Below are 25,028 nucleotides of genomic sequence, written 5' to 3'. Positions count from 1 at the left end.
TGTCAGGTGTAAAGACAGAAAGAGGAAGTGGTTCCTACTCCTGCATTTCTTGCAATGCATTGAAGTGGGAGGAAGGTGAATACAGTTTTCATCCTTCTGAAAAACCACTCTTTTTCAACCACAATCTCTGGGTCATTGTTTGTCTCTCCATTGTTCAGGATATTGTTCTTCTGATGCTGGGGAGCTGCTGAAGGCTCGTACAGGAAGTCCAGATGCTGTAGTACTTCCAACATTAGGAGAGAGTGAGGAACAAAGCTGGGGAAGATGTTCAGCAGAGAGAATGGGGTTGACACAAAAGCAGGTGGAAAAAAAGATAAATAGAAATGTAGCTATTTGGTATGAGTTTGTGGACCTTCTTGAAAATTCCTAACAAGCTTTAAGTTGGGAAGCAATATTGTAGTCCACTTTGGTACTATTCTTACTTTTCCAAGATTGCATCTTTATCAGAAGAGCTGATGGTAGTTGGTGGATCAGCAAGATTTTTGTGTGGTGATGTTAAAGGATCTTGTATTTTTTGTAATTATGATCAATATTTTCTTTTTAAGGTAAAAGTAGGCAATGAGATTACAACTGGAACAGGCCCAAACAAGAAAATAGCTAAAAGAAATGCAGCAGAAGCAATGTTGCTACAGCTGGGTTACAAAGCCTCTACTCCTCTTCAAGACCAGCCAGAAAAGGTGAGAACCAATTGTTGTGATGCCCAAATTTTACCCTTGTATAGATTTCTTAGCTGTATCGTCTAATCACTTGATATGAACAGAACCCTAAACTTGTGCACTGCATTGCTGGGTTGCCTGTCAATGATCAGCCCTCATTTCACTGCAACATGCAGTAGTAAGTGCAGTAAGAGCAGCAGAGAACAGAAATGTAGTTCCAGAAGACAGTGTGTATGCAAAAGTGTACGTGTAATGTGTGCTTATATTTCTGCTTAAAAATAAGCCTCTTTTATACCATTGTAGGTACAATGAGAGGACACCTCTTCTGGAATTGGGAAGAATGTTGCCATTAGTTTTCATACTCATTGCTATTTATCTTCCTATTGAATATGTTCTAGAGTAATTCTAGAAAAATAATAGCCTTTCCAGCCTTTTAATGGCTGAGAAAAATAATGTGTCAATATTTTCTGGAAAAGAAATAGTATTTTACATTCACATGTGTTATATTACGTATTTCTTTGTTAGCAATGTGCACCTTAGCGCTCCTGGCCTGTCTTGACTTTATTGATTAAAGGTTTTGTAATCAAAGCGGGTTATTAAAGTTTTACTTTTTGTGTCCTAACAAGATCAGAGCAAGGCATTTGGCTAAGCTGTGGACTCTGAACAGCTTCTGTCATACACACACAGAGAGTGCCTGCATGTGTATATTTTGATCACAGCTTAAATGTTTGCTGTGGCTGCGCAAGCCAACTGTTGACTCAGGTCAACAGAATGTTCTGCTGGGCTTTTATAGGGACCACATGATAAATCTGTATATAGTGCTGCTGAGTGGTTAAGAAGGCATGATGCTGCTTTATTTTCTTGTGTTCATTAGTCTATTGCTTACAAGTGCATTGTCCAAAAAAAAAAAAGACAACAAAGCAGGTGTAATTACATACTTGCAGAAGCAGAGATCTTAGGATTGATGGGCTAAAGCACGGAAGCCTAATATTATTCTGAACGCAATGATCAAATATGATACTGTATTCACAAAATGTGCACTACTCAAGTTGTGTGAAATGGGAGCATTCAGGGTAATCATTTTTTATAGCTTTGTAGGGCTTAAGGACATAAAATGTCTTTAGAGCATCTGAATCGGTCTTCTATATACAATAGGCTGAACATGTAAAGCACATAAACATGATAGTTTGTATAGATTAAAAAAATTAGTTCTCAAACTAAACAATGGCTCTACACATAGAGCAGGAGAGATAGTACCGTCTGGATTCGGGGCTCTTATTACCAGATCAAAATACTATGGACACGGAAAACAAAGAGTTAATGCAAGAAAAAGTCTTTTTTTTTTTTTTTTTTGTTCAGAATACATTGGAACTTTTATTATTTAAATTTGGAGTGCCAGACTTTATTTCTTTTGACAAACATTCACATGGTATCTGTACAGAGTATGAGTGAAATATATCCTTCTCCTCAACCAAGTCGTGTCTAGTGCTGGAGAAGAAGGAAGACAGCCATTAGATCCCTACTGATTTGACCACTGTAAAATTCATTCCATATAAACAGCAATGTAAAGACATACCATTAGAAGTTATTTGCTTGTCTCTTTGCATCCCAAGTGGGGCCCAATGCAGATTAGCTAGGCATGTCAAGTTGGCATCTAAATGGAGAATTTTCACTCCTCTTGTTTCTGATGTTTTTAAAAAAATGAAATTTCTCCCCCTAAACCCGTAACTGCTGAGTCTTTTCATCTCCTTTATTCCTCTCCTTAAAACAAAAACCTCACAAATTCAGTGTTCCTTCTTCCTCAACCCTTGATGCATACGATATGATGGTATTCATTCTTTCAGTGAAGACCTGGAGTGTCGCAAGAGTCGTGCATGGTGCTGATGGTAGCACAGGTATACCAGGTAGCGTGAAAATATAAAGGCTCTGCTCTTTTCTGAGGTAATCCAATTCATGGAAAAAATCAGTAATGTAAGTGCAGAGCACTGAGGAGAGCAATCTGAAAGTGCCCTGGGAGATTTTTTGTAGCTAACAGAATTTTAGTCCTGTGGATGAGAATGGAAAGTTGTAATGTGTTCATTTTTTCATATTTTCACCTTTTCATTTCTTATTGCCATCTTTATTCTCTTAGACGAAAACCAGAGTACGTTACATCTGTGTGAGACAGCAGCACTAAGGATAATTTACTGACAAATGAATTCTTGTTAAATTCCCCATCGTGATGAAAATAATAAACAGCAAAAGAGAGGAATGAGAAGAGTGTTAGAATGTTATTCATCTTGTAGCAGTGCACTTGGCAGATTTTGCAATCATGTTCTTGTGGATTCATGCTAAAATCATACTGTTGTAGCAGACATCTGCAAATACAAACATATTTGCAGATTTCAAATTGTGTATTCTTTTGAAGAACTTTTTGATGTTTTCTCTGGATATGCTTATAATATATTTATTCATTATATGAATAAAAAGAGTTACGTGAAATTGAAGTTTGTGGAATTGGGTGTCCAGTTGGAGAGAGTTCTAAGACCTGCCACAGAATCATAGAATCATTTGAGTTGGAAGGGACGCTTAAAGGTCATCTAGTCCAACTCCCCTGCAGTGAACAGGGACACCTACCACTAGATCAGGTTGCCCAGACTCCCTTCCAGCCTGACCTTGAATGAATCCAGGGACAGGGCACCCACCACCTCTCTGGTTCATCTGTTCCAGTGCTTCACTACCCTTATCCTAAAAATCTTTTTACTTTTCCAATCTAAATCTCCCCTCTTTAAGTTTGAAATCATTTCCCCTTGTCCTATCACAGCAGACCCTGCTAAAGAGTTTGTCTCCCTCCTTCTTACAGTTCTCCTTTAGATACTGAAAGGCCACTGTCAGGTCTCCAGAGCCTTCTCTTCTCCAGGCTGAACAGCCCCAGCTTTCTCAGCCTGTCCTCATAGTGCAGGTACTCCATCCCTTGGATCGTTTTTTGTGGCCCTTCTCTGGATGCTGTCCAACAGGTCTGTGTCTCTCCTCTACTGAGGACTCCATATCTGGACACAGTACACCAGCTGAGGCCTCACCACCGCAGAGTAAAGGAGCAGGATCACCTCCCTTGACTTGCTTGCTCATCATGCTTCTTTTGGTGCAGCCCAGGATATGGTTGGCTTTCTGAGCTGTGAGGACACATTGCTGGCTCATGTCCAACTTGTCATCCACCAGTAGCCCCAGGTCCTTTTTGGCAGGGCTGTGCTCCATCCTTACATCCCTCAGCTTGTACTGATAGTGGGGGTTGCCACAACCCAGGGACGAGACCTGTCCTCCCTCTCCACAAAATATCTCCCTTCTTTACTGTATATTGCATATGCTGTGAACATATTGGTATGTACCTGATGAGGAAAAGCAGGGAAACAATCATTGAAATAGTGTGTTCTTCCCTCTTTTTTTCTCCAGGGAAAATGTATCATCTAGTTGTCTGTGGTAAGACATTACAATAATCTAAACCTCCTTAACTTCTGAAATGTAACAGAACCATAGCATGGTTCTGCAGAAGCAGAAGATGTGGAAGGACAAAGGCAGGATGGCAGATTCGCAACCCTGTGCTTTGTCCTGGCTGGCAAAGCAGATGGGTCCTGTCATGAGGACAGGCTGCTGTCAGGTTTCAGGCTTCTCTTTTTCAGGAGATTTCTCTCCTTCACATCTCCTCTGCTTTCTCATCAACCCCATCTTCTGGAGCAAATGATCACAACTTTGTCATGGTATGGAGGCTACATTACTGCAGAGATTTCTGTCTGTATATTAAATCTCAGTGAGATTTGATAAGGATCATTTGTATTACATTCACTGATCTGTCAGTAGCTCATTGTTCATGTTCATGAGGACTTTTCTCTACGTTTACACATAAGTCTAGAACACTGATACCCTATTTACTGTGTAGACTTCAGGAATTGCTTTATTCTGAACATCTTATGTTAATTGCTTCCTTTTTCTGTATCATATAATACCCAGTGTTAACCATAACAAAGACCATGTGAAGACAATTACCTTCCTCAAAAACCCTATACATTAAAAAAAATCACAGAAATCTATTTTGGTTTTACTTCTGTAACCAAGTGGATTCCTAGCAAGTAAATATTTTTAAATTACACTCAAAGTACTTTGTATTATTTATGCATTCTTTCATAGACAGATATTAGGATCTTCTTGTTTTAGAATGTAATTTCCCTGTAGTCTGTGTATATTTTCAGTTGAGAGCTGCTTATAACATTTGATTTTGAGTCTGATTTGGTAACATTGAGTAGAGCCTAATCCTTGGAGAAATATTTATATTTCAGTGTTAGGCAGTAGTTATTAATGTTTATTCATGAAAGGGTACATTCCTCAAATAACCTACTTTAGACCAAAATTAAGATATGTTGGCAAAGATGTGTGAGCAGATGTGGCAATCCCAAGTCACCCTTTTTAGAATTTTTCAATCAGATTTATAAATATGGGTGTTCTGTTTAAGAAATAGTTTAGCTTTTACTTATTTGTTTCTTTCTACCTGTTTCAGCTTGGAGAAAACAAGAGTTGGAACGGACAGAATGTTGGGTTTCCTGAGCCAACAAGTAGCAGTAAGTATAGCTTTCTACATTTGTATTTATCCTTCTTTTAGTCTCTGTAGGATTTAGATTATTCAAGCTAATTGAAATGTTTTTTATAAATTTGCAGTTAGATGAATTAACTCTTAAGTATCCTGTGTGTGAATATAGATGTCAATAAATGCAGGAACAAGAAGATTTTCATCTACCCTTATTTTCAACATTTTTTATTTGCTCATTTAATAAAATCAGCCATGATTTTATTAAACCATTGAGTCTTACAGGTTGTTGGGGAATTTAAGAAGTTATCTAAACTGCAGGGTCAGTACCACATTCTGACAAGGTTGCATGTATCTTCTTTTTCTCCGAGGGTGGAGATTTCACAGCTTCTCTGAGCAACTTGTTCCAATACATAATTATCCTCACACTGATTTTCTTTTCTTTTCTTTTTTTTTTTTTTAACTTTTATCCTGTTGGAACATCTGTTTGTTTATGATAGTCATTTCCTGTTTTGCTCCTACCTTCCCTCTGTAAAGTGCCTGACTCCATCGTTTTGACAACCTCTTCTTAGGTATTGGAAATTGCTGTTAGGTCTCTCAGAGCATACCACTATCCTGCAAGCAGTTTTTCATCATCTAAAAATTAAATTTCCTGGACTCTAATATCCCAGCTAACTCTAATATCCAGCTTGCATACAGGGATGCTGTGGGGTACTGTGTCAAGAGCCTTGCTGAAGTCAAGGTAAATTACATCCACTACTCTCACTTTTTTCACAAATCCAGTTTTTCTATCAGGAAAGACAATCAGGTTGTTCAGGCATTTATTTTATCCTTGATAAATTCATGCTGATTTTTCCCAACAGCTTTTTTTCTCCTGTGTGTGCCCATAAATGGCTTTTAGAGGACTTACTGAATAATTTGTCTAGGGACAAAAGTAAGGCTGACCAGCCTGCCTTTTTTTGTAATGGTGATGAGGCCTTTCTGTAGTTGTAGGACACTTCCCCTGATCGCCATGGCTCTTCAAGGATGATAAATAGTGGCCACAAAAGGAAAAAATTTGTTCGCTTCGCACCCTGAGATATATCTTATTTGGTCCAATGGACATCTGTGGACTGAAAATTTCTCTAGAGATCACATCAGCATCCTAATGCTGAGCACTCCTAATTGTTTCTGTCTTTCTTGAGACCTGTCTGTACATCCAAAGGCCTGGGAGACCTTGCTGGTAAAGACCAACTTCAGTTCCACTGCAGTCACTACAGTTGTTAACACATAGGACAAGTGTATAGGTCCTTCTGAGAGATTAAGCAGGCTAAGGAGATGATTTACCCCTTCTGTTCCGCTCTTATGGGGCCCCACCTGCTGTACTGTGTTCAGCTCTGGGGACCCCAACTTAAGAAGGTCGTAGACATGCTGGAGCAGGTCCTGAGGAGGCCACAAGGAAGAACAGAGGGCTGAACTTACCTCTCCTATGAAGACAGAATGAGAGAGATGGGGTTGCTCAGCTGGGAGAAATGAAGGCTCTGGGGAGACTGTATAGCAGGCTTCCAGTACCTAAAGGGGACTACAGGAAAGATGGGGAGAGACTCTTTTATCAGGGAATGCAGTGATAGGATAAAGGGTAATGGTTTTGAACTGGAAGAGGGTAGATTTAAATTAGATACAAGGAAGAAATTCTTCACTGTGTGGGTGGTGAGGCACCAGAAAAGGTCTCCCAGAGAAGCTGTGGATGCCCCATCCCTAGAAGTGTTGAAGGCCAGACTGGATGGGGCTTTGATCTGGTCCCTGCTCTAGTGGGAGATGTCCCTGCCCCTGGCAGGAGTTGGAACTAGATGATCTGTAAGTTCCCTTCCAACCCAAACCATTCTGTGATTCTATGATTTTTCCCAGCTGTGGACTTACTGTAATGTGGTAAAGATAATATAAATAGCATTTTCTTCACTTTTACATGAGTACCATATTCTTCTCTAGAACTGCGTTGATTTTTGAACTTCATAGGAGTCTCAAATATCATCTCTAAACTATGAATTGTAATAGAGATGAAAATATATTAGCTATTTTGTTTGTTTGTTTGTTTGTTGTTTGCTGATACACATCTGAATTCAACATCTGACTTTTTCCTAAATGTAGTTTTTAAGGGAACTCAGTGTGTTCTGGTATATATGGAGCCTTCTCAGTTACTGGACCTGGGGAAGAACTGAGGAATAACTTGTGCTTCAATTTACGCAAAGGGCTGCCAGTATTTGAAATGATCTTGGTTCAGTATATGCCATTGTTTTTCCCTGAAAGGAAGGATATTACAGGATCTAAGACTTATTTTAATTGCTTCCTTGAAGCCCTATCTTCAGTCCTTTCCAGTACTTCTAGATTATTGCTGTTTGTATTGTCAAAATCTGTAGGGATGTGGCCTGTTACCATCTACAAATGTTAATGTATTGGAGTTTAGGACAGCAAAATAAGACCTCAAGCTTTTCTCTGCTGTCCTCACAATGCCTTGAAGCAAAGATATGTACTGATGACAGCATGACCATCTACTACCATCTACTACACCAACAAGATAATATGATGCTTTCTAGGCTTTGCCTGGCAAGAATACTTTGGTGATCATACATGTAAATCCAAATCTGGAAGGTGAAGGTGAACTCATTCAACAGGAAACAGGATCAACAATCAATGTACTGTAAACCTGTGGTAACCAAAGGACTTTTTCTCACACATTGACACAGCCATATTTGCAGATATCACAATCTGTGGTGCAGAACAGTTTTACAGTCTAGACTGCATTTCTAATGCGTGGAAGACATTCTTAGGTCTCATTTCCATTCTTATGATACCCAAGTAAATTGGAAATCAGGTGATAGGTACTTAATTTGTCAGTAGCCATTATCTTTCTTCTGACAGTGCTATTCAGAGATCACTGTGCTTAATCCCTTGAGTCCTTTACTCCTTTTTCCAGTCTAGAGGACTCATTCGCATTAATCAGCTGATTTAAAATGTATCATTTTTGCTTTTGGAGGGACTGTGCTATCATTTTACAAAATAGGAAGGGTTTGAATACCTACACAGTATTCATTTCATGTTTGCATTTGTTGTAATCCTAAAATTTAATTTTAAGTGGTCTTGAAAACCTAAGGTAGGCTCTAAGATTGCTGTATCTACCATTTGGCATCTCTTATTCAGTTTTCTAGTAATTTTATTCTAAGAAAGTTGCTGTGTCCTGTTAGCCCGGTATATTATTCATCAGTTCCCTTTGGCAGGCAGATACTCTTTCTTTAATAATGTACTAAATTTTAATATGAAACTATGTGAAATAAAACTGGAATAGTAAAGCGAGGTTGTATGTTGTAGTACAACAGAAACAAAAAAGTTACGTATTTCAGTGGAGCTGAAGAACAGATTCCATTGTGCTTTTATTATGTAGTTTGTTTTGGATGAGAAATACCCTTCAGTCTGTGTCCTCCTACATACTTGATACGTTTTTAGTATTTCCTGTTACATGTCCTTGAAATTTCTCCTATCCTCTGTCTCATGTACTTCTGCAGCTACCATTGCAGCAGACTTCATTTCTGTTCCTCCTACTCATTGGCAAAGCTTCTTCCCATTGATTTACTTCTCTACCTTTCATCTTCATTTCACAATCCTAATGATGACTTGAAACAAGAACCTATTTGTTTCTTTGTTTGGAAGATCTTAGACATCTTTCACACGTGGAATAACAGAGACATGAGTGAGATTTTTCCATGATGCTTCTGGAAATGATGTTGAAGACACTATTCTTTGAGTACAACACAAATATTTGCAGTCCATATAAGAGATGTTTACTGTCAACAGGATGCTCATTTGTTTCTTAGGATTTGACTTAAGCAAGCACCCACAGAAACAAAATGTGAAGTAAATAAACAATCCTAATGCAAACTGTAGTCTTTTGGGAACATTCAGCTTTTGGTTTTGTTTTTCTGGATAGGGATAGTCATACAAGTCAAACGTGTTCTAAGAGAAGCTGCAGATGAGGCATAAAGTATTTAAAAATCAAGAACTCAAAGGAAAAAGTATTTTGAGTGTTTTTTTAAAATTTTATATTTCTAAAAAGGAAAAAAAAAATTGCTCCCATACTTTTTCTTTGTTGCCCTACCCTTGGTTTTCATAGACTAGATTTCCTTTATCTATTTCCAGAAATGTTAGTCGCCACAAAGTAAATATTAAAAAGCTGATGATAAGACAGTTACATTCAGAACAACCCTACCTCTCTGTAAAGGACAGGCTTTTTGTTTTTCTTGCTTAACATTTTATTACTAGGGATTCCTGGGTGACTTTACAATCTTTGTTCTTCAAAGTACATCTGCTCCTGCTGTTTGTTCACCACCTGAAATCATAATCATTTGTTTGTGACATCACAGTTAGTCACTGAGAAGATGGTTAGATTGTCACCAACAGATGACAATGATTTCAGACGGTAAATGAGCAGCAGGAGCACATGATCTCCTAAGGAACAAAGATACTTGATCTCTTGCAATTGTTCTCAGTAGAAAACAAGCTATGAAAGAAAGAAAGCAAACAGATATTCAGAAGTTTCTTAAATTTGTAATGAGAAATTTCAGCATTTGTCCATATATGGCCTTACTGTAAACCCTAATTATATGATTACATTCAAATTTATAGTTAGAAATCTCAGGGAATTTTTGTGGGGGAGGGGCTGGAGGTGGGAGAATAAATGCAAAATAAATTATTTATCAACTTTTGTATACGAGTACATCTTCACTTTGGAGGAAATAAAATTTATGTGAACTACATAGTTCTGGCACTTCGTGGTTTTCTAAAAACTTTTTTTAATAGTCCTCTGTGTGCTTATTTTCCAACTGGAGATTTTGATGAAGCCTTACAGTAGTTAATTTAATACCTCTATATTTCCATGAACAGTAACAGAAGTGTACAACTTGGGAGTAAACTTTTTATTTTATACTTCAGACATTTTAAAATAAAATTTATCTGTGTTATATTTTGCTGAAACATGTAATTCCTTCTGGGGTATTTCAGAGGTGATTTCCAGTGGATGGTATGCATTTTTACTCAGTACTAAGTACTCTTGTTTCTGGAAAGATTCAAATTAGCATGTTTGTATGTAATATGGGATTTGGGCGCAACTGAGGTGTGCAAGACTGTTGGTCCTCCTCCATTCCCCATGTGTCCCTCCTATTAAGATGCTGTTAGGTAATAAAAATAATGCAAGTTTTGTGTCTTCAGATGTGATGCCATCATTGCTGAATATAGATGAGAGGCTTACAATGTAGATTCAGTTTCCTTCTTCACTAGAAGGAGGGTACTCACAAGAAACAAAATAATCTGGGTAATGGCAACCTCTTTGTGGAGATGTGTATCTAATAATCACTATGATCTGCTGACAGAGAATCAAGAGTCAGTTGTCAAAATGCAAGAAGTCCACAGAGAAAGCTTAATCTAAAGGAATCATGACATTGTGCTATTGATTATCTGTTGATTAAAACATTTATAAGTGAAGATGCAGTTATGTATTCTAGTGGTGTACATAAAATACTTTCTGCATATTTTAGGTACGGGTTAAAAAAAAATGTTGCAAGCAACCTGTTGCTTGGTTCTTGAGTAGCATGGGTTATGCATAAATAACAAACATACACTTGGACTGTGGGTTGTGGTTTAAGTGTTGTTGGCCTGAGAAGGAACCCAAGTCATAGAATCATAGAATCATAGAATCATCAAGGTTGGAAAAGACCTTCCAGCCAAGGTTGGAAAAGATCATCCAGTCCAACCATCCACCTACCACCAATATAACCCCACTAAACCATGTCCCTCAATACAACGTCTAAACGGTCCTTGAACACCTCCAGGGATGGTGACTCCACCACCTCCTTGGGCAGCCCATTCCAGCGTGACTGGTTGCCACCTGGATTTAACTCCATTCACCACTGCTCTTTGGGCCCGGCCCTCCAGCCAGTTCTTTCCCCAGCAAAGAGTGTACTCGGCCAAGCCATGGACAGCCAGCTTCTTCAGGAGAATACTGTGGGAGACAGTGTCGAAGGCTTTGCCGAAGTCTAGGTAGATCACATCAACAGCCTTTCCCTCATCCACCAGGCAGGTCACTCGATCATAGAAGGAGATCAGGTTGGTCAAGCAGGACCTGCCCTTCACAAACCCATGCTGGCTGGGCCTCATCCTTCGATTGTCCCGCAAATGCCGCGTGATCTCCCTCAGGACAATCTGCTCCATAACCTTCCCTGGCACCGAGGTCAGACTGACAGGCCTGTAGTTCCCCGGATCCTCCTTATGACCCTACTTGTGGATGGGAGTCACATTGGAAAGTCTCCAGTCTTCTGGGACCCCTCCAGTTGACCAGGAATACTGATAGATGATGGAAAGCAGCTTGGCTATCTCCTCCACCAGCTCCCTCAGTACTCTTGGATGGATCTTGTCCGGCCCCATAGACTTGTGGTAGTCCAGGTGGAGTAGTAGGTCTCTTACCGTTTCCTCCTGAATCGTGGGGAGTTTATTCCGCTCCCCATCTGAGACTTCCACGTCAGAGAGTAGAGTACTCTGAGGATAACTGGTCTGACTTTTAAAGACAGACGTAAAGAAGGCATTGAGAACCTCAGCCTTTTCCTTATCCTCAGTGGTCACATTCCCAGCCACATCTAGTACTTAGCTTTCTAGGAGACTGCTTAAGGACAAAGCCTTTAATGTATAAATGTGTAAGAGGGAACAGCTACCATGACAGTAGATAGCCAGCTCTGCGGATAGAGTTAATTTCAGAGAAATTCAGCTTTTGTTTTTCCTAGTCTTCCAAATTTTCTGTACAAATTACCTTTGTTCAAGCTTGCTAGTCTTTTCCTTTGAAAAAGATCTGTGTGTGAAATACCAGCACAGAGCTCTTTTTCGATATTAACTCTCAAATTCAGATTTAAGAATCTAATTCTGAAAATGATCTGCACTTAGTCTTCTTTGTTCAGCCAAGCAAACTGAGCAGTATCCTGCAATTAACCTCAATACTGCATTTCTCTACGTACTTTCACTTTTCTCCTTTTCTCATCCCCACGCTTTTTCTCACCTGGAACCCACCAGCTACATTGCCATCAGTCTAGAATAATAGTTTCCTTGAAGACCTTGAACTGAGGCGTTCTTGCTGTCAGAACCAAGACTTAATTTTCCATTCTCCCCTCCATTCTCTTTCCTTACATCAAACATCTTAGCCCTATGACTTCCACTCCCCCACCACTTTCTCCTCCTCTGATTTCATCTTCACTCCTACCTATGCTGTGTTTGTTGATGTCCCCCTTGACCTTCTTAGCTTCAGCAACCTCTCTATCCTTGTCTTTTAGACTTGCTCATTCTTTCATCTCTTCTACATACAGGTCATGCCTTTGTTTTCATCACCACTATTCTCATTCCCTTCTTAATCTGTTAATGAATAGTCTTGCCTGCGCAGGTCACTGTCTGGTTGTACTTAGGCACTCTCCTAATTACTTCACACCCTCGAAGATCACTTTCTTGCTGTTTTTACAAGCACCGTGATCTGTCAGCTCACTAGCTTCATTTGCTTCTGCTCCAAAGCAGTAGCAAATTATCCTCTTTACTAATAAGAATAGTATGTTTCTGCATTTATATTGGTTCTTTTCAGAACCTGCTTCATCCAGATTGTAGATTGTATGGGACACTTTTATTTTTGGATCCTAATTGTGCAGAAATTGTAATGTAGAAATAATGGTTTAGGTGTTTTGCTTGTGTCTATTAGAATATTTCATATTGTAGCTGTAGAAATTCCCCATTACAAAGATTAAGTCTTATTTTTAACAAAAATGTACGTTCCCATAATCTTCCAAAGTAAAGCTGTGGAACATCTCAAAGGACTTTCCTCGCAAGAATTAAACATAAACTTTTACATAAAATGTATACAGTTTAAGTATCCTGTGATACTACAATTTCAGTTTGATTTTAGTGAAGGAGTTTCAGTAAGATCAATCAATCAGACTGTCTGTCCATCTATCTGTCTATATATCTGTCAAAACCTAACTTTGTGAAGAACTAAATAGTTTTTACTTAAGTGTTGTGGTTATTTTAAGGTTAAGTAAGCCAGAATTTTAACAAGTGACTTTATATAACATCAGTATGTTTAAGGTCATGTAGACAAAATCGTTGATGGAAGGACATTGTGTAATGACAAAACATTTTTTCACATCTGAATATTGCAGTAGCTGGTGACTTAGAAATACCACAGATAACTGTGGTAAGTAGATAATGATTGAATCTTGGCTTTTCCAGCCAAGATTGTGTGTAGACTATTACTGAAAACATAATGGACATACTGTTTGCCCATTCAATTGTTTGACTGATGTTTTCTGAGTTCTTGCTGAGGTAATAAAATTGGAAAATATTCCAGTATATAAATAGGCTTTTACAATGAGTGAAGTATGAAAAGATAATTACTTTTTATGATAATATTTATATTTTTCAGTCTTGTTATTGAAATAGTTATTTATATGAACTCTCTTTTTTTGCTCTCAGTGAATTTGTAATGGACTATAAGACAAGTTGAGAACCTGCCAGTTTTATGGAGGAATTGTTGCAAGTGAAAATTCTCCATGTGTCTTCAGATTTTGTCCATTTTAACTTGCATAATAATGACATCAGAGTTGAATTTGGGTCTAATTTTTCTTGCTTAATACTGTAGTGCAAAATAATCGATTGAGTTTTTTATTCAGTTCCAAAAAATACTTTATGAACACTCTTTTTTTCATCCATTGATGGGTTATTTCAGAGATAATGGTGTTGAACAATTTATGAGCTAATCAAAAACTGAATTATATCATCATTCATTTGTGTCACTACACAAGACATGTAAGTACTACTACATGCTAGTATCCCATACCAGTGGTTGTAACGTGAAGAAGAGCATATGCTCTACCGGAATGTCAGGAGAAGCCATACACCAGCTACAGGGCTTCTGACACACCAACAGGTATAACTTTTCTGTCAGAGGATGGGAGCCCAGGGAGAAAATTGTAGTTTGGGGTTTTGGTTTAAGCCAAATATACTGAGTTTCCCTGAAACATGAGAAGTCAGCAAGTGGCCTTGAAACAGGAGAAGTCACCAGGCAGGTACTATACAGAAGTAGGTACCTACCTATGCTGTAGGTATCTCTACAGCATTGATCAGGAAAAAAAAAAGAGAAAATCAGCTCTGTTACATATGTGGATTGACAATGCAAACCTGATGTTGTAGATCATCTTTTGGAGTTGAATGATAAAATCTTAGCTTTTCATATTTTCTGATCTTCCTGACAGAAATAGGAAACTGAAAATGGGACACCAGTGCTACTGGTGTAGACTCTTATGAGTTGCAGGCAACGCTGCCATCATTGTGAACTTTTCTCAACTTAGAAGGCCCACTGCTATGGGGTAAATTGTCTCTGTCCCTATATCCAGTAAATTCCATTTTGCAGTCTAATTACATTCTGACTTATGTGGAGTTCAGGTCCAAATGGTGGCAGCCCATTTGCAGAAAGGTTCCTTCATCCCCTCTGACAGGGAGACCCTATAGACAAAGGATTAGGGTTAAAAATAGCACCTCTTCAACAGATCTTTTGAAGACTGCTGTCTGCTGCTGCTGCTGCTATAAAAAGAAGTAGAATCAAAGCATGGAGATGCCCTTCAAGGGACAGACTCGTGAAGGATAAGCCATTTTGCATCACACGTTTGCCTTGGAGTCTAAATTGTTTTGCAGTTGTGACAGCAAAAGTAGACAATGGATGATGAGATTTATTCTTAGGTGAGAGAGGTCTTTGGTTTGGAGTTTTCAGAGACCGCAGGAGATTGTACGAGACTGCTAACAATTACTGCCAAGGATGAGTAAGACATGTTTTTCAAATGTTAGTGATTACATTGCATAGCTTGCTTGGATATTTTTGTAACACGTTTGCCCACAGGTTTAAATAATATAAATGGAAATGATTTTAACATGTTTCACGAATGTACCTCTTAGTTATGTCCAGCAGAAGGTGCAATGTTGTTGGTCTAAGTGGTACTATTACAGTTCCTGTGACTCTTAATTGGTGTGATGTTACCTTCGAAGCATGACAAAGTTAGTGTGGGATAACTGTTTAGCAGACACATAAAAATATTTTTTTTGAGGGAGGAGAGAGTGAAATACTAGCAGATATATGAAAGGATTCACCTAGAGCTGTTCTCCTGCAACACAAGGAAGTGTTAGAGCAAAATATTTCGTTGTCCCATGTTTTTTTATTAAAGTCCTTATTTGAAGACTAATTATGAGAATTCCCGATGAGTTTTGGTCTGACTCTTATTCCTCTATTGATGTCATACTCCTTGTTTTGTGATAGCATAGTTACCACAGTAACAAAGCTGTTATTATATATCCTTGAAGGATTCAACAGTGTTGAAGTAAGCAGACAACAGAGGCATAATATTAAAAAAACCCGCCTCAATAATATGTTACAAGTAGATAATGAATTGCAAAAAAAATACATGCTTGACAGAAGTTTTCAAAGAGAGCAAGTTTTATTGGATCTTACAGCAAGTTTCTAAGAGGCTCCATGAAACATGGGCCCTGAATATAAAATCTTAATAGCTTGCAACTATATTAATGTAATGGCTGGAATATTACATTACTTTGTTTCCAGAAATAATCAATGACTGTAATATAATATCTGCTCTCCGAGCCAATGTATGATTTAAATTAATTATTGCTTATAAAGCACTTTGAAGTCTCTAGCTGAAAGGTGTTGTATAAGTGTAGAAGTACCATTATTAATTTAACATCACCATTAGAGTAAAGGCAGTGCTTTAGATGCATTTGCTATACTTTGCTCAATATCTTTTTATTCATCATATGCTGCATATTAGTTATTTTAACATTTAGAGAGTTTAGTAATCTGGAAGTATTCCAAACCATTGTTCCAGACAGCAGTTAGACATTTGGGTGGATCATGTAAAAACAGTGAAATGGCTGAGAAAGCATGTAAAATGTTTGTTTTAAGTAATATTACATCAATGGAACAGACATCTGCTGTACTGGATTTGGTTTTAAATGTCTTGAAACTTTTTTTTGATGTTGCGTGATCTTTATTTTCTGGAGAACTAATGTATTATTTTTGAAGAAGTATGTTGTTATAGATTCTGTTCAGATTTTTGTTTCTGAAGTATGCATTGAAAATCAGATTTACAGTGGGTCAGGTCTTAGGAGGTGCCAAACACCTGTCACTCAGTGTCATTGTTGCTGTTTGGTTTTGAAAGCTGACTTTAACTACCAGCATCTGCAGTATCTGTTTTAACTTCATTCATATTGTCTCTTGCATAAAACTATTTAAAAGGGGGATCAGTGATAAGCCTAGGAGGCTGTAGCCTCAAAAAAAGGGAGCATTACCACTGTATTACATGCTGATTATGCGATATAGAATAATAATGGGTGTTTACACAGCTGCTGTTCTCTACAAGGTTGTATTCTACCTTGTCTCAGATGGAGAGAAGAACACTTTGGGGACCTCATCCTCCATCCTTCCCAATAGTGCTGCTGTGAATTTGTGCTAAGCTCTGGATTTCAGCACAGGATCACCCTTGTTCTTAGGACTCCCCAGCCCCACGCAGGCCGGGCAGACAGCAGGCAGGTGGTACCGGTACATCCAGCTCTGCCTCGATGCCAGCGCAGTGCTGGGTGCAACGGCAGCAGCATTTCTCTTTGAAACTGAGGTGTTCATGAAGCAGAGCTCTATCCTCTGTTTTGTATTTTCTTAACATAAAGAGAACAGCAGCACTCTCCTAGTTAGGCCCACATAACCCAATAGCCAGGTCCTTCACAGAACTTGGCCAGAGCTTTGTGAAGGGTATGAGCTGATGCTCCAACTCTCTCAAACCGCTGTTAATTTAAAAGCCAAATGTGTGAGTAAATCGATTAAAAGATTCACCTGTAAGCAATTTGCTGAGTCAGCAATGAGGAAGTTCAATTTTCAGCGTGTAGTTGAAAATGAGGATATTAATCACTGGTAATATTTTTTGCGTCTTTTTGTAGTAGACATTTCACTTAAGAATATCACTTGGACTTCTCAGAGTAGAGGAGTCCTTTGCAGGAAACTGGAAATTATTTCTCTTCATTGAATTTATTTTGCATTCTGAGATGACTTTAATAAGTATTGCAAATGAATTAAGCATTGAATACTTTGGTTTCTCTTGAGATAACTGAGTTAGTTAAAAACTAAGTTTATCATTCCTAAAATGGAATGCCATATGATTTGAGTTCACAGATGTTTTTTTCTGGAATGCACTACAAAATCAAAGTGTGCTGTTATTATGAAATTAAACATTTCAAGCTCATTTTTCAGTTTAATAACGATAAGAACAAAGTTTTCCTCTTATATCAGCAAACCAGGTACTTGTGCTTCCAACAGATATTTCATTGTGTACAAAACTACCAAACTTTGTCCCTAATTCTGCACGTTTTTATACACAAAAATATTAGCAAAACTGCTTAAGTACATGTTCCTGTTTTTAAGGATGTTTAAGGTCAAGATGTTCTCTTAAAATATATTAAAATATTTGAAATGTGGACCCGTTGCTCCTAGTTTACATCTCACTAGAAATATTTGAATGTTTCCTGGAATTCATATGAATAAATGTAATTTTGTAATGTTTGCTTTAATTCCAGTTGAGATTAATCATTATACACGCATATTTTCTGTGCTCAGCATGAGCATTGTCCAAGACAAGTAACTATTTGCAAAGTATAGGATGCTGTATGTGCAGCTAAAAGTTACAAAAATTTAAAAAGATTAACCTTCATTGAAGGGCAGGCAGTTGCATAGAAGTCATGAGCACAGGAACGATGTGGCTGCAAGGCCATTTAAGATTACTGAAGCCCAGGCTGCTGTTGTAATTCAGCAGATGCTTTAAGCCAGCTCTTGAGGCGCTGCAGCTACTACAAGGAGCCGTCCTGCCCTGCTTTTGTCTCCAACTCCTCGTTCTCATGAGCGTCACTGCATGGTCCTACAGGTGCTTGTGCTGGCACAGGCAATAGAGCAGCTGGAGAGAACAAACAACAGCTGTAGGTGGGAGAGGGAAGAATGACTTCTGATGGTGATAGCTCTGACATAGGCTACTTTAGAGTGTCAAACAACAGCCTAAATTATTCTATCAGGTAGGAGGCGGAAGGTTGTACTGAAATAATGATAGTGCTGCTATTCTGAAGCAGGAGCTGTTCCTCATGGTTTGTGGATCTCGAAACCTTATTTATTCACGTTATGTATTCTGTGCTTGCCACAGTTTTAGAGTCCAGAAGTTTTTAACTACTTAAAAAGGATGGTGGGAGAGGAGGAAGAGGAGCGCTTGTGGTCTGCTTTGCTTCCAAACAGGCAGTTTCGTTTGCAATTTCTTCAGAAAAAAGATACTGCTTTTAAGTGCTTACTTTGTATTCTGGTGAAAAGTATGTTAATGAAAATTGTCTACATTCCAAGACCCTTCTAGGATAATAAGAATGATCTCTGCTTTTATTTTCAGCACCAAAGGGAATACTCCATCTCTCTCCTGATGTTTATCAAGAGATGGAAGCAAGCCGCAACAAATCAGCCCCTGGTACCACTGTAAGCTATTTGTCACCCAAAGAAATGAGCCAGACTTCTAGCTCTTTCTTCAGCATATCTCCTACAACAAATAGCACAGCTACAATTGCCAGGGAACTTCTCATGAATGGAACATCCCCGACTGCCGAAGCCATAGGTCTAAAAGGAATATCTCCTGCTTCCCCCTGTTCTGCAGTGCAGCCTTCAAAACAGCTGGAGTATTTGGCAAGGATTCAAGGCTTTCAGGTATGGGAGGGGGAAAATGAAGCTCTTCAGCCAGAGTCATAGCATTGCCATCAGGGTTTCACTCCTGCCCTCTTGAATTGGGCCTGCATGTAACTTATCTTGTAAAATTAGCTCGTGTCCAAGGCAGTTTCTGGGTCCAGGAGATAGAACCCTGCACCAATATACAGTATATATGTCCCTCCTCTTCTTTGTTCCTTCCGTTCACTTTACTACAGCCTATCTTTCTCTCTGTTGTTTATTCTGTTTAAAGAATTACAGGCTTAAATCATGCTTTTGCTTGCACTTCTTTGAGAGTCTTCACCTCTTGGCATTCGAAGCTTTACAAACTGCTCTGACATTGGTTTCTCATGGACTCGGATCCAGACGACACTAATGCACTCCCTTAACTTTGCATTTGTCCTCTGGGTTGAGTTGTTAAAACTGTTCCTCTGCTTCCCACACTGCACCTATTAACTGTCACCTGCAGAGCAGAGTTTTGATCAGAAGTTGTGACCTAGCAGCAGGTTTGGTATCAGAGCAGAACAGATTGTTTTTCACATCACAGTCGATACTAGAGAATGTGAGATGTACTGTGCTGAGTTAGCGTGTTAGTCCTTCAGCACTGATGATCTGTATCCAGCAATGACAAACACCATGTATTTTGCAGGACAGTGAAAACCTCTGTAGTACATTCAGTCATTTCTGCAGTGTGGAAGATGGAGAATGAAATCCTCTTCCAGAACACTATTACATGCAGAATTACAGGCATATTTGGGTGGTAGCTCATGTTACTATGTTGCAGCATTGAAGGATAGGACCAACTATGTAGAAACATTCTTTTTCCTGTCTTAGAGACTTTTTTCTTTGTTTTTGTTTGTTTGTTCCTTTTCAGAGTTGTGAATTTATTTCATGTGAAAAGTTGGTTTTGTGTGTTCTAGCATATGTCATTTGATCATGTAACCAAATTATGGAAATGGAAGGTTTCTATTAGAATTTTTGCATGCCTGATAATGATATTTTTCATCAAAGCCCATGTAATTTGCAAAGTATACAGTTGTTGGAAGTGACTTAAAAGAGGCTGCTAGAATTCTAGAAATAGTGTCAGGTGTTCTATTGGCATAAGCAGCGTAGTTAAATTACATTTGCAGACGTCAGATATCACCCGTTGTGGATTTGACCTAAAATTGTTTCTGTCCAAAATGTACATTTGTTCCGATTTCTTTTGGCTTTCATTTTTAAAATGTAATTTTTGATTCAATAGTTTGAATTTCTCTTAATAGAAGAAACAATAAAATCTAAGCCTCACAGTATGCAGTTAAGCTGCTGAGAGGAATTCAGTTTTTCTGAGTTCCACTTGTTACCTGCCTTGCAGTAGAAACAGATGAATTCTGATGAAAAGAAATTCAATCCCTGATGTTTTCACTGCCTGCTTTCACATCTTGTCAGATTGCTTGTGTCGACTGGTAACACTTTATTTTCATAGAACCAATGCACAGTTTATGTTATTGTTTTGATTCCTACTTGCCTGCAGTATGTGGTGACTGTAAAATGATTAGTTGTTTGTCCTGTTTTTTGTGTGTGGTTTTTTTCATGCTTTGATTCTAGTTGCTAATGTAGAGATTGTTTTTAAAGGGTCTTACCTTGAGCCAAAAATATAATCCAGTTACTCCGTAAACTAGACTACTACGTTTTACTTGCCCTGATACAAATCAAGAAGTTTGGTAGAGAATGTCTATTATTGGCGTATATCTTCCGTGTATGTAACTGCTGGTTTTACATCATATTAGCATGCTTTTTAACACATCGCTTGGATAAGACTGGTATTGATGTGAAACTCTGACACTGCTGGATCCCTGAGCTGAGGTGGAGCGGTGAACAGAATCTCTGTGGGAAATGGCTTAGAGGCCTGGCAGGTGCATATCACAGGTCTCTTCACCATTTCAGCCTAGAAAGCTCTTTGTGTTCAAGAGTTTAAAAGCCTATTTCTTTACAGGTTAACTTTCTCAGGCATATTTACCAGGTAGAAAACTACTGCATTTACAAACAGATAGCTTGTTTCGTGTTTCCTGAGTGACCCAAAATGATTTTAAAATTGTTAGCATGTATTTGTATTCTGGTCCAGATGATAACCATAGTTTTGTCTTTCATTGAAGAACATATACATTCTGTTCTGTTACAATGTATTTTTGGATTTTTTAAAAAATCAATAAATACTCATATGATGTTTCATTTGTAAATGTAAAAAAATGTTATTTACTCATTTGAATGTTTATTTCAACTTCTTTAGTTACAGGGAACTCGTATTTAAAATGTGATGATTTAATTTAAATTCTACTAAACTGTATATGATCTCAGTCATGTTCTATTGTAAGCCTTTAAAATTAAGTCATTCTACCAGTGTATGGAAAAGTGCTAAAAAAATTACATTTTTACATCCTGTGGCTTATAATTCTAAAGGTATTTGTAATTGATAAACAGCAGCTCAGTGTCACTAAAAAAAAAAAAACAGGTGTTTAGCTCTGATTGTTTCAAGGCTTGGGCTTCAAATTACCAGTGATAATTAAACAAAAATACTTCACAAGCAAGCCTTTACAAAGTCTGAATGGAGCATTTTTAGTGTTCTCTTTATATTGATGTACACTATCAGTTAATTGTTTTGCAGACTTTGCCCCAGGCATTGTTTAAAGAAAAATTCATCTTTGGTAAAACTGTTATTTTTAAGTAACTGTGGTATTCTAGTCAGTCTTTTGCAGCTAGATTAGTTAAAGTTATTTTTGGTGACCATGTAAGTGCAGTAAGTTATTCAGAGTTTGTTTCTGATGAAAGATCAGAGAAACTCTTTACACATGAATAATGTGAGCCTGCAGTTGTTACAGAGGCAAAACGTAAGTTGCAGGTAGCTTGTGTGCAGTAGGAAATACCCCTGGCAGCCTCCATGGAGAACAGATAGTACAAATGTGGTGCCAAGAGTTGGACTCAGTGATCATTGTGGGTCCCTTCCAATTCAGGACATTCTGTGATACTAAAATTAAAAGATTCTAAAATTAAAAAAGCCCACTATCCCCTGCATGGCTGTGGCACACTTGGCTTGCTGCTTTGGCAGGACCTAGGTATATTAATTTGTTGTCTGTAGTGACCATGTAGTAAGACCTCACACAAAGTGTAGTATGTTTCTACTTCTTTTTGAATGCAGTGGTTACACAATTGATCTCTTTTTTTTTTCCCCTTTTTCTTCCCACATCTGTTTAGTGGTTAACCATTGCTTTTGATCAGTTGAATGATTTGAATGTTGTACTGTTGGTCATTTCTGGATGTTTCTCATTTCCAGTGGTGCAGGCACACACTTTGGAGGGAGTCGTGCTGGGCGCTCAATCAGGTTTACTTGTGGCCTGTACATTTCAGCTTGTGGTTATGAATTGTAGGCAGAGGTGGGCCTAAACCATATTTCCATGCCTGTATTGGGATTGATGTTGAGCTCAGGCCTCTCCTTACAGTGGGTTTAAACAAAGTTAATACTCATTTTGCTTTGTCAAAGATTGGATTTGGAAATCAGTCAAGGAGTGGATGTCACTATTAAGATATGTACGTGAATCTGAGCAGAATTTGTACCTCACTGAATTTCAAGTTAAAGCTGTAGTTTTGAACTGATCTTTATGTAATTGCACATTCCTTGCAGCAGGACCACAGGTCAAATTTTAAAGCGCACTTAAATAAGCTGACACAGGCATAATGGACGCTCCCAGCAAGTCATTGAGAGGTGTGAAATTATCTAGAAAGGTAGATACTTTGGGATTTTCATAGATGCTTGTGCAGATTAAATACCCAACTTCCAATTAACTTGTAAGCCTGGCTACCCTACACATTTCACAAATTTGGGCTCTTGTCTCACACCATGGACTATAGTACACCTTGTGAACTCATTGATTGAAGTTAGTATACCTGTGCGATTCCTGCTCTGTGCTGTGTTGTCTGATTCAGATGTTCCCGGGTCTCTCAGGACATTCTCACATGCTTTGGATTTCACTCTGGTGTGATTCATAATGCTGCTTTCCTCCATGTCTGCTCACACCTTGTGCTGAAGAGTGCAGGCACTCTGACAGGAAGAACAAAAAGGGGAAGTCTTGTCTTTTCCAGACTTAGCATAGTATGTGAAGTAGCCATCAATTTTAGTTGAGGCCTTGCTGTGACCAATTTGTTTTCTCTTTGTGGGTTTAACTTGCTAAATACTACAGAAGGGTCATTTGTCTTCCAGAGTAAAGGACAGTGACCTTCTCATCCATCCCTACTGAGTTTGTGAAGGTATTTGAATCTTGTTAACAGTTTTAATGACAGTTAAAGAGTTCCTGGTCTTTTTAATAACAAAGAGTTTAGGCCTGAAACCATTTCTCAGGGAGATAACTTAGAGACCACCATGACAATTGGATTTGAGTTCAGTGGAAATTCTTAATACAAAAGGAATGAGCAAGGAATCCAGCATTAAGCCTGAAGTAAATAATTGAGATATAAATTGTTATCACAACTTCTGTGTATATATTCTTGAAACTTGATGCAATGGCCTTTAACTTCCTTCGTTAACATTTTGTTCCCAAACAACTCATTGATGATGGACGAAATAACAATTTCCATTCAAAAGTTCTTTTCCAAAGCTGGTTGCGATTAAGAAATGTTGCTTATTTAGTTAAATTAAAACTCATTGCTCTTCACTGGATGGAAGCAGCTCTTCTTTCATTAGTTTTTGTTAGCTACATGGCTCAGTGAAATATGCATACTGTATTTGCTAGAGCTCCCTGGGAGAATTGACAGTAGTTATTTCCCTCCTGTTTTCTTGTCTCTGAAGCTGTTTTTTACCTTAGTAAAAACAATACCTTACCCTTTTTCAGTCCAACTCCCAGCTTCCCACAGCAAGCAGAACAAATTCTCTGAATTAACTCTGATTATTGCAAGGATTCTTTGGTATGGGTTGCAAGGTTAGGGATAAAAGCAAGCAGAAAAAAAAAAAAACAAGCATTCCCCATTGATTCCAGATTCAGATAGCTACAGTAAAAATAGTTATATATTTATTGTTCTGATGGTTGGGTGAAAGCAGTGTGAGAAATGTTTGATACTGCAAATCATTCTCAGCAGAGTCATGCTGCTGAGGAGGCCTATAGGAACAAATGAAAACAGATCAGAAATAATTCTGTGATGGAGGTGAAAGCTCTCAACAGAGTGCTTTGAGGCAGTGCATTTGAATGTAGCTTCCGTAGTTTCCCAGAAAATCAGTGGGCATTTCCTGTCTCTATATCTGCTGAAGCATTGAGTATCTCCCCATCCCAAATGTCCAGTCTTGGTTTTTTCAACCATCTATTTGAATAGAATTATAGAATCATAGAATAATCTAGGTTGGAAAAGACCTTCGAGGTCACCAAGTTCGACTGTCCATCTGAGCTACTGATTCCCATCACTTAACCATGCCCTCAATGCCATTCTTTCTCTCAAGACAGAAAGCAGCTTCTTGCTTCCTTCAGCCTTTCTCCTGGCTCACTGTGTTGTGTAAAGTGACTCCATGCTGTGCCATTCATCTCTTCTTCGGTAGTTATTGACTGATCCTACTCTGCACAAGTTATAGCTAGAAGTTTTTGAGGCGATTGTGTTGAAGTGATCAAGTATTTAAGGTAACTAAACTGTGGTTAAAAAGTTAATGAAAACAAAGACCTATCTCCTCTGAATCATGAATGGTCAATATGATTTTCCTCAGAGAGTCACCCAGATCAGTTCTTAGGGGAAAAACATCCAATTTATTGTGTTTTGAGAGGAAGGGTTCTAAGTATTGAGCCTATTAAAATGAATTGTAATTATTGAGTTTGTCAGGGAAAGTACAGTTTCAAAGTTCCCAGCAGATGAACAAAAAAGGTATGTTTTGTCAAGTGTTCCCCTAAAGCCATTCATGAATAGTGTAGCAAGCACTAAAAACTAGAATATAAGCCCATATGATGTTGTTCTATCCCTGAGCCTGGCCACTGTA

The 25,028-nt window shown here is 38.3% G+C and overlaps 1 protein-coding gene across 5 annotated transcripts in view; it reads left to right on the top strand.

The window, feature by feature from the left end:
• The window catches only part of STAU2 (staufen double-stranded RNA binding protein 2), a 165,617-nt gene that overhangs the window by 66,656 nt on the left and 73,933 nt on the right, over window positions 1–25,028 (top strand). For all 5 annotated transcript variants that reach the window (XM_021389098.1, XM_021389099.1, XM_021389100.1 and 2 more), the window contains exons 10-12: window positions 546–677; window positions 5,185–5,245; window positions 18,738–19,045. In XM_021389098.1, the coding sequence (XP_021244773.1) occupies window positions 546–677; window positions 5,185–5,245; window positions 18,738–19,045 (501 nt within the window). The remainder of the gene's footprint in view (window positions 1–545; window positions 678–5,184; window positions 5,246–18,737; window positions 19,046–25,028) is intronic.

The sequence above is a fragment of the Numida meleagris genome, chromosome 2, assembly GCF_002078875.1.
Source record: "Numida meleagris isolate 19003 breed g44 Domestic line chromosome 2, NumMel1.0, whole genome shotgun sequence".
NCBI classification, from domain to species: Eukaryota; Metazoa; Chordata; class Aves; order Galliformes; family Numididae; genus Numida; species Numida meleagris.
This window is presented reverse-complemented; position numbering and strand designations above follow the sequence as displayed.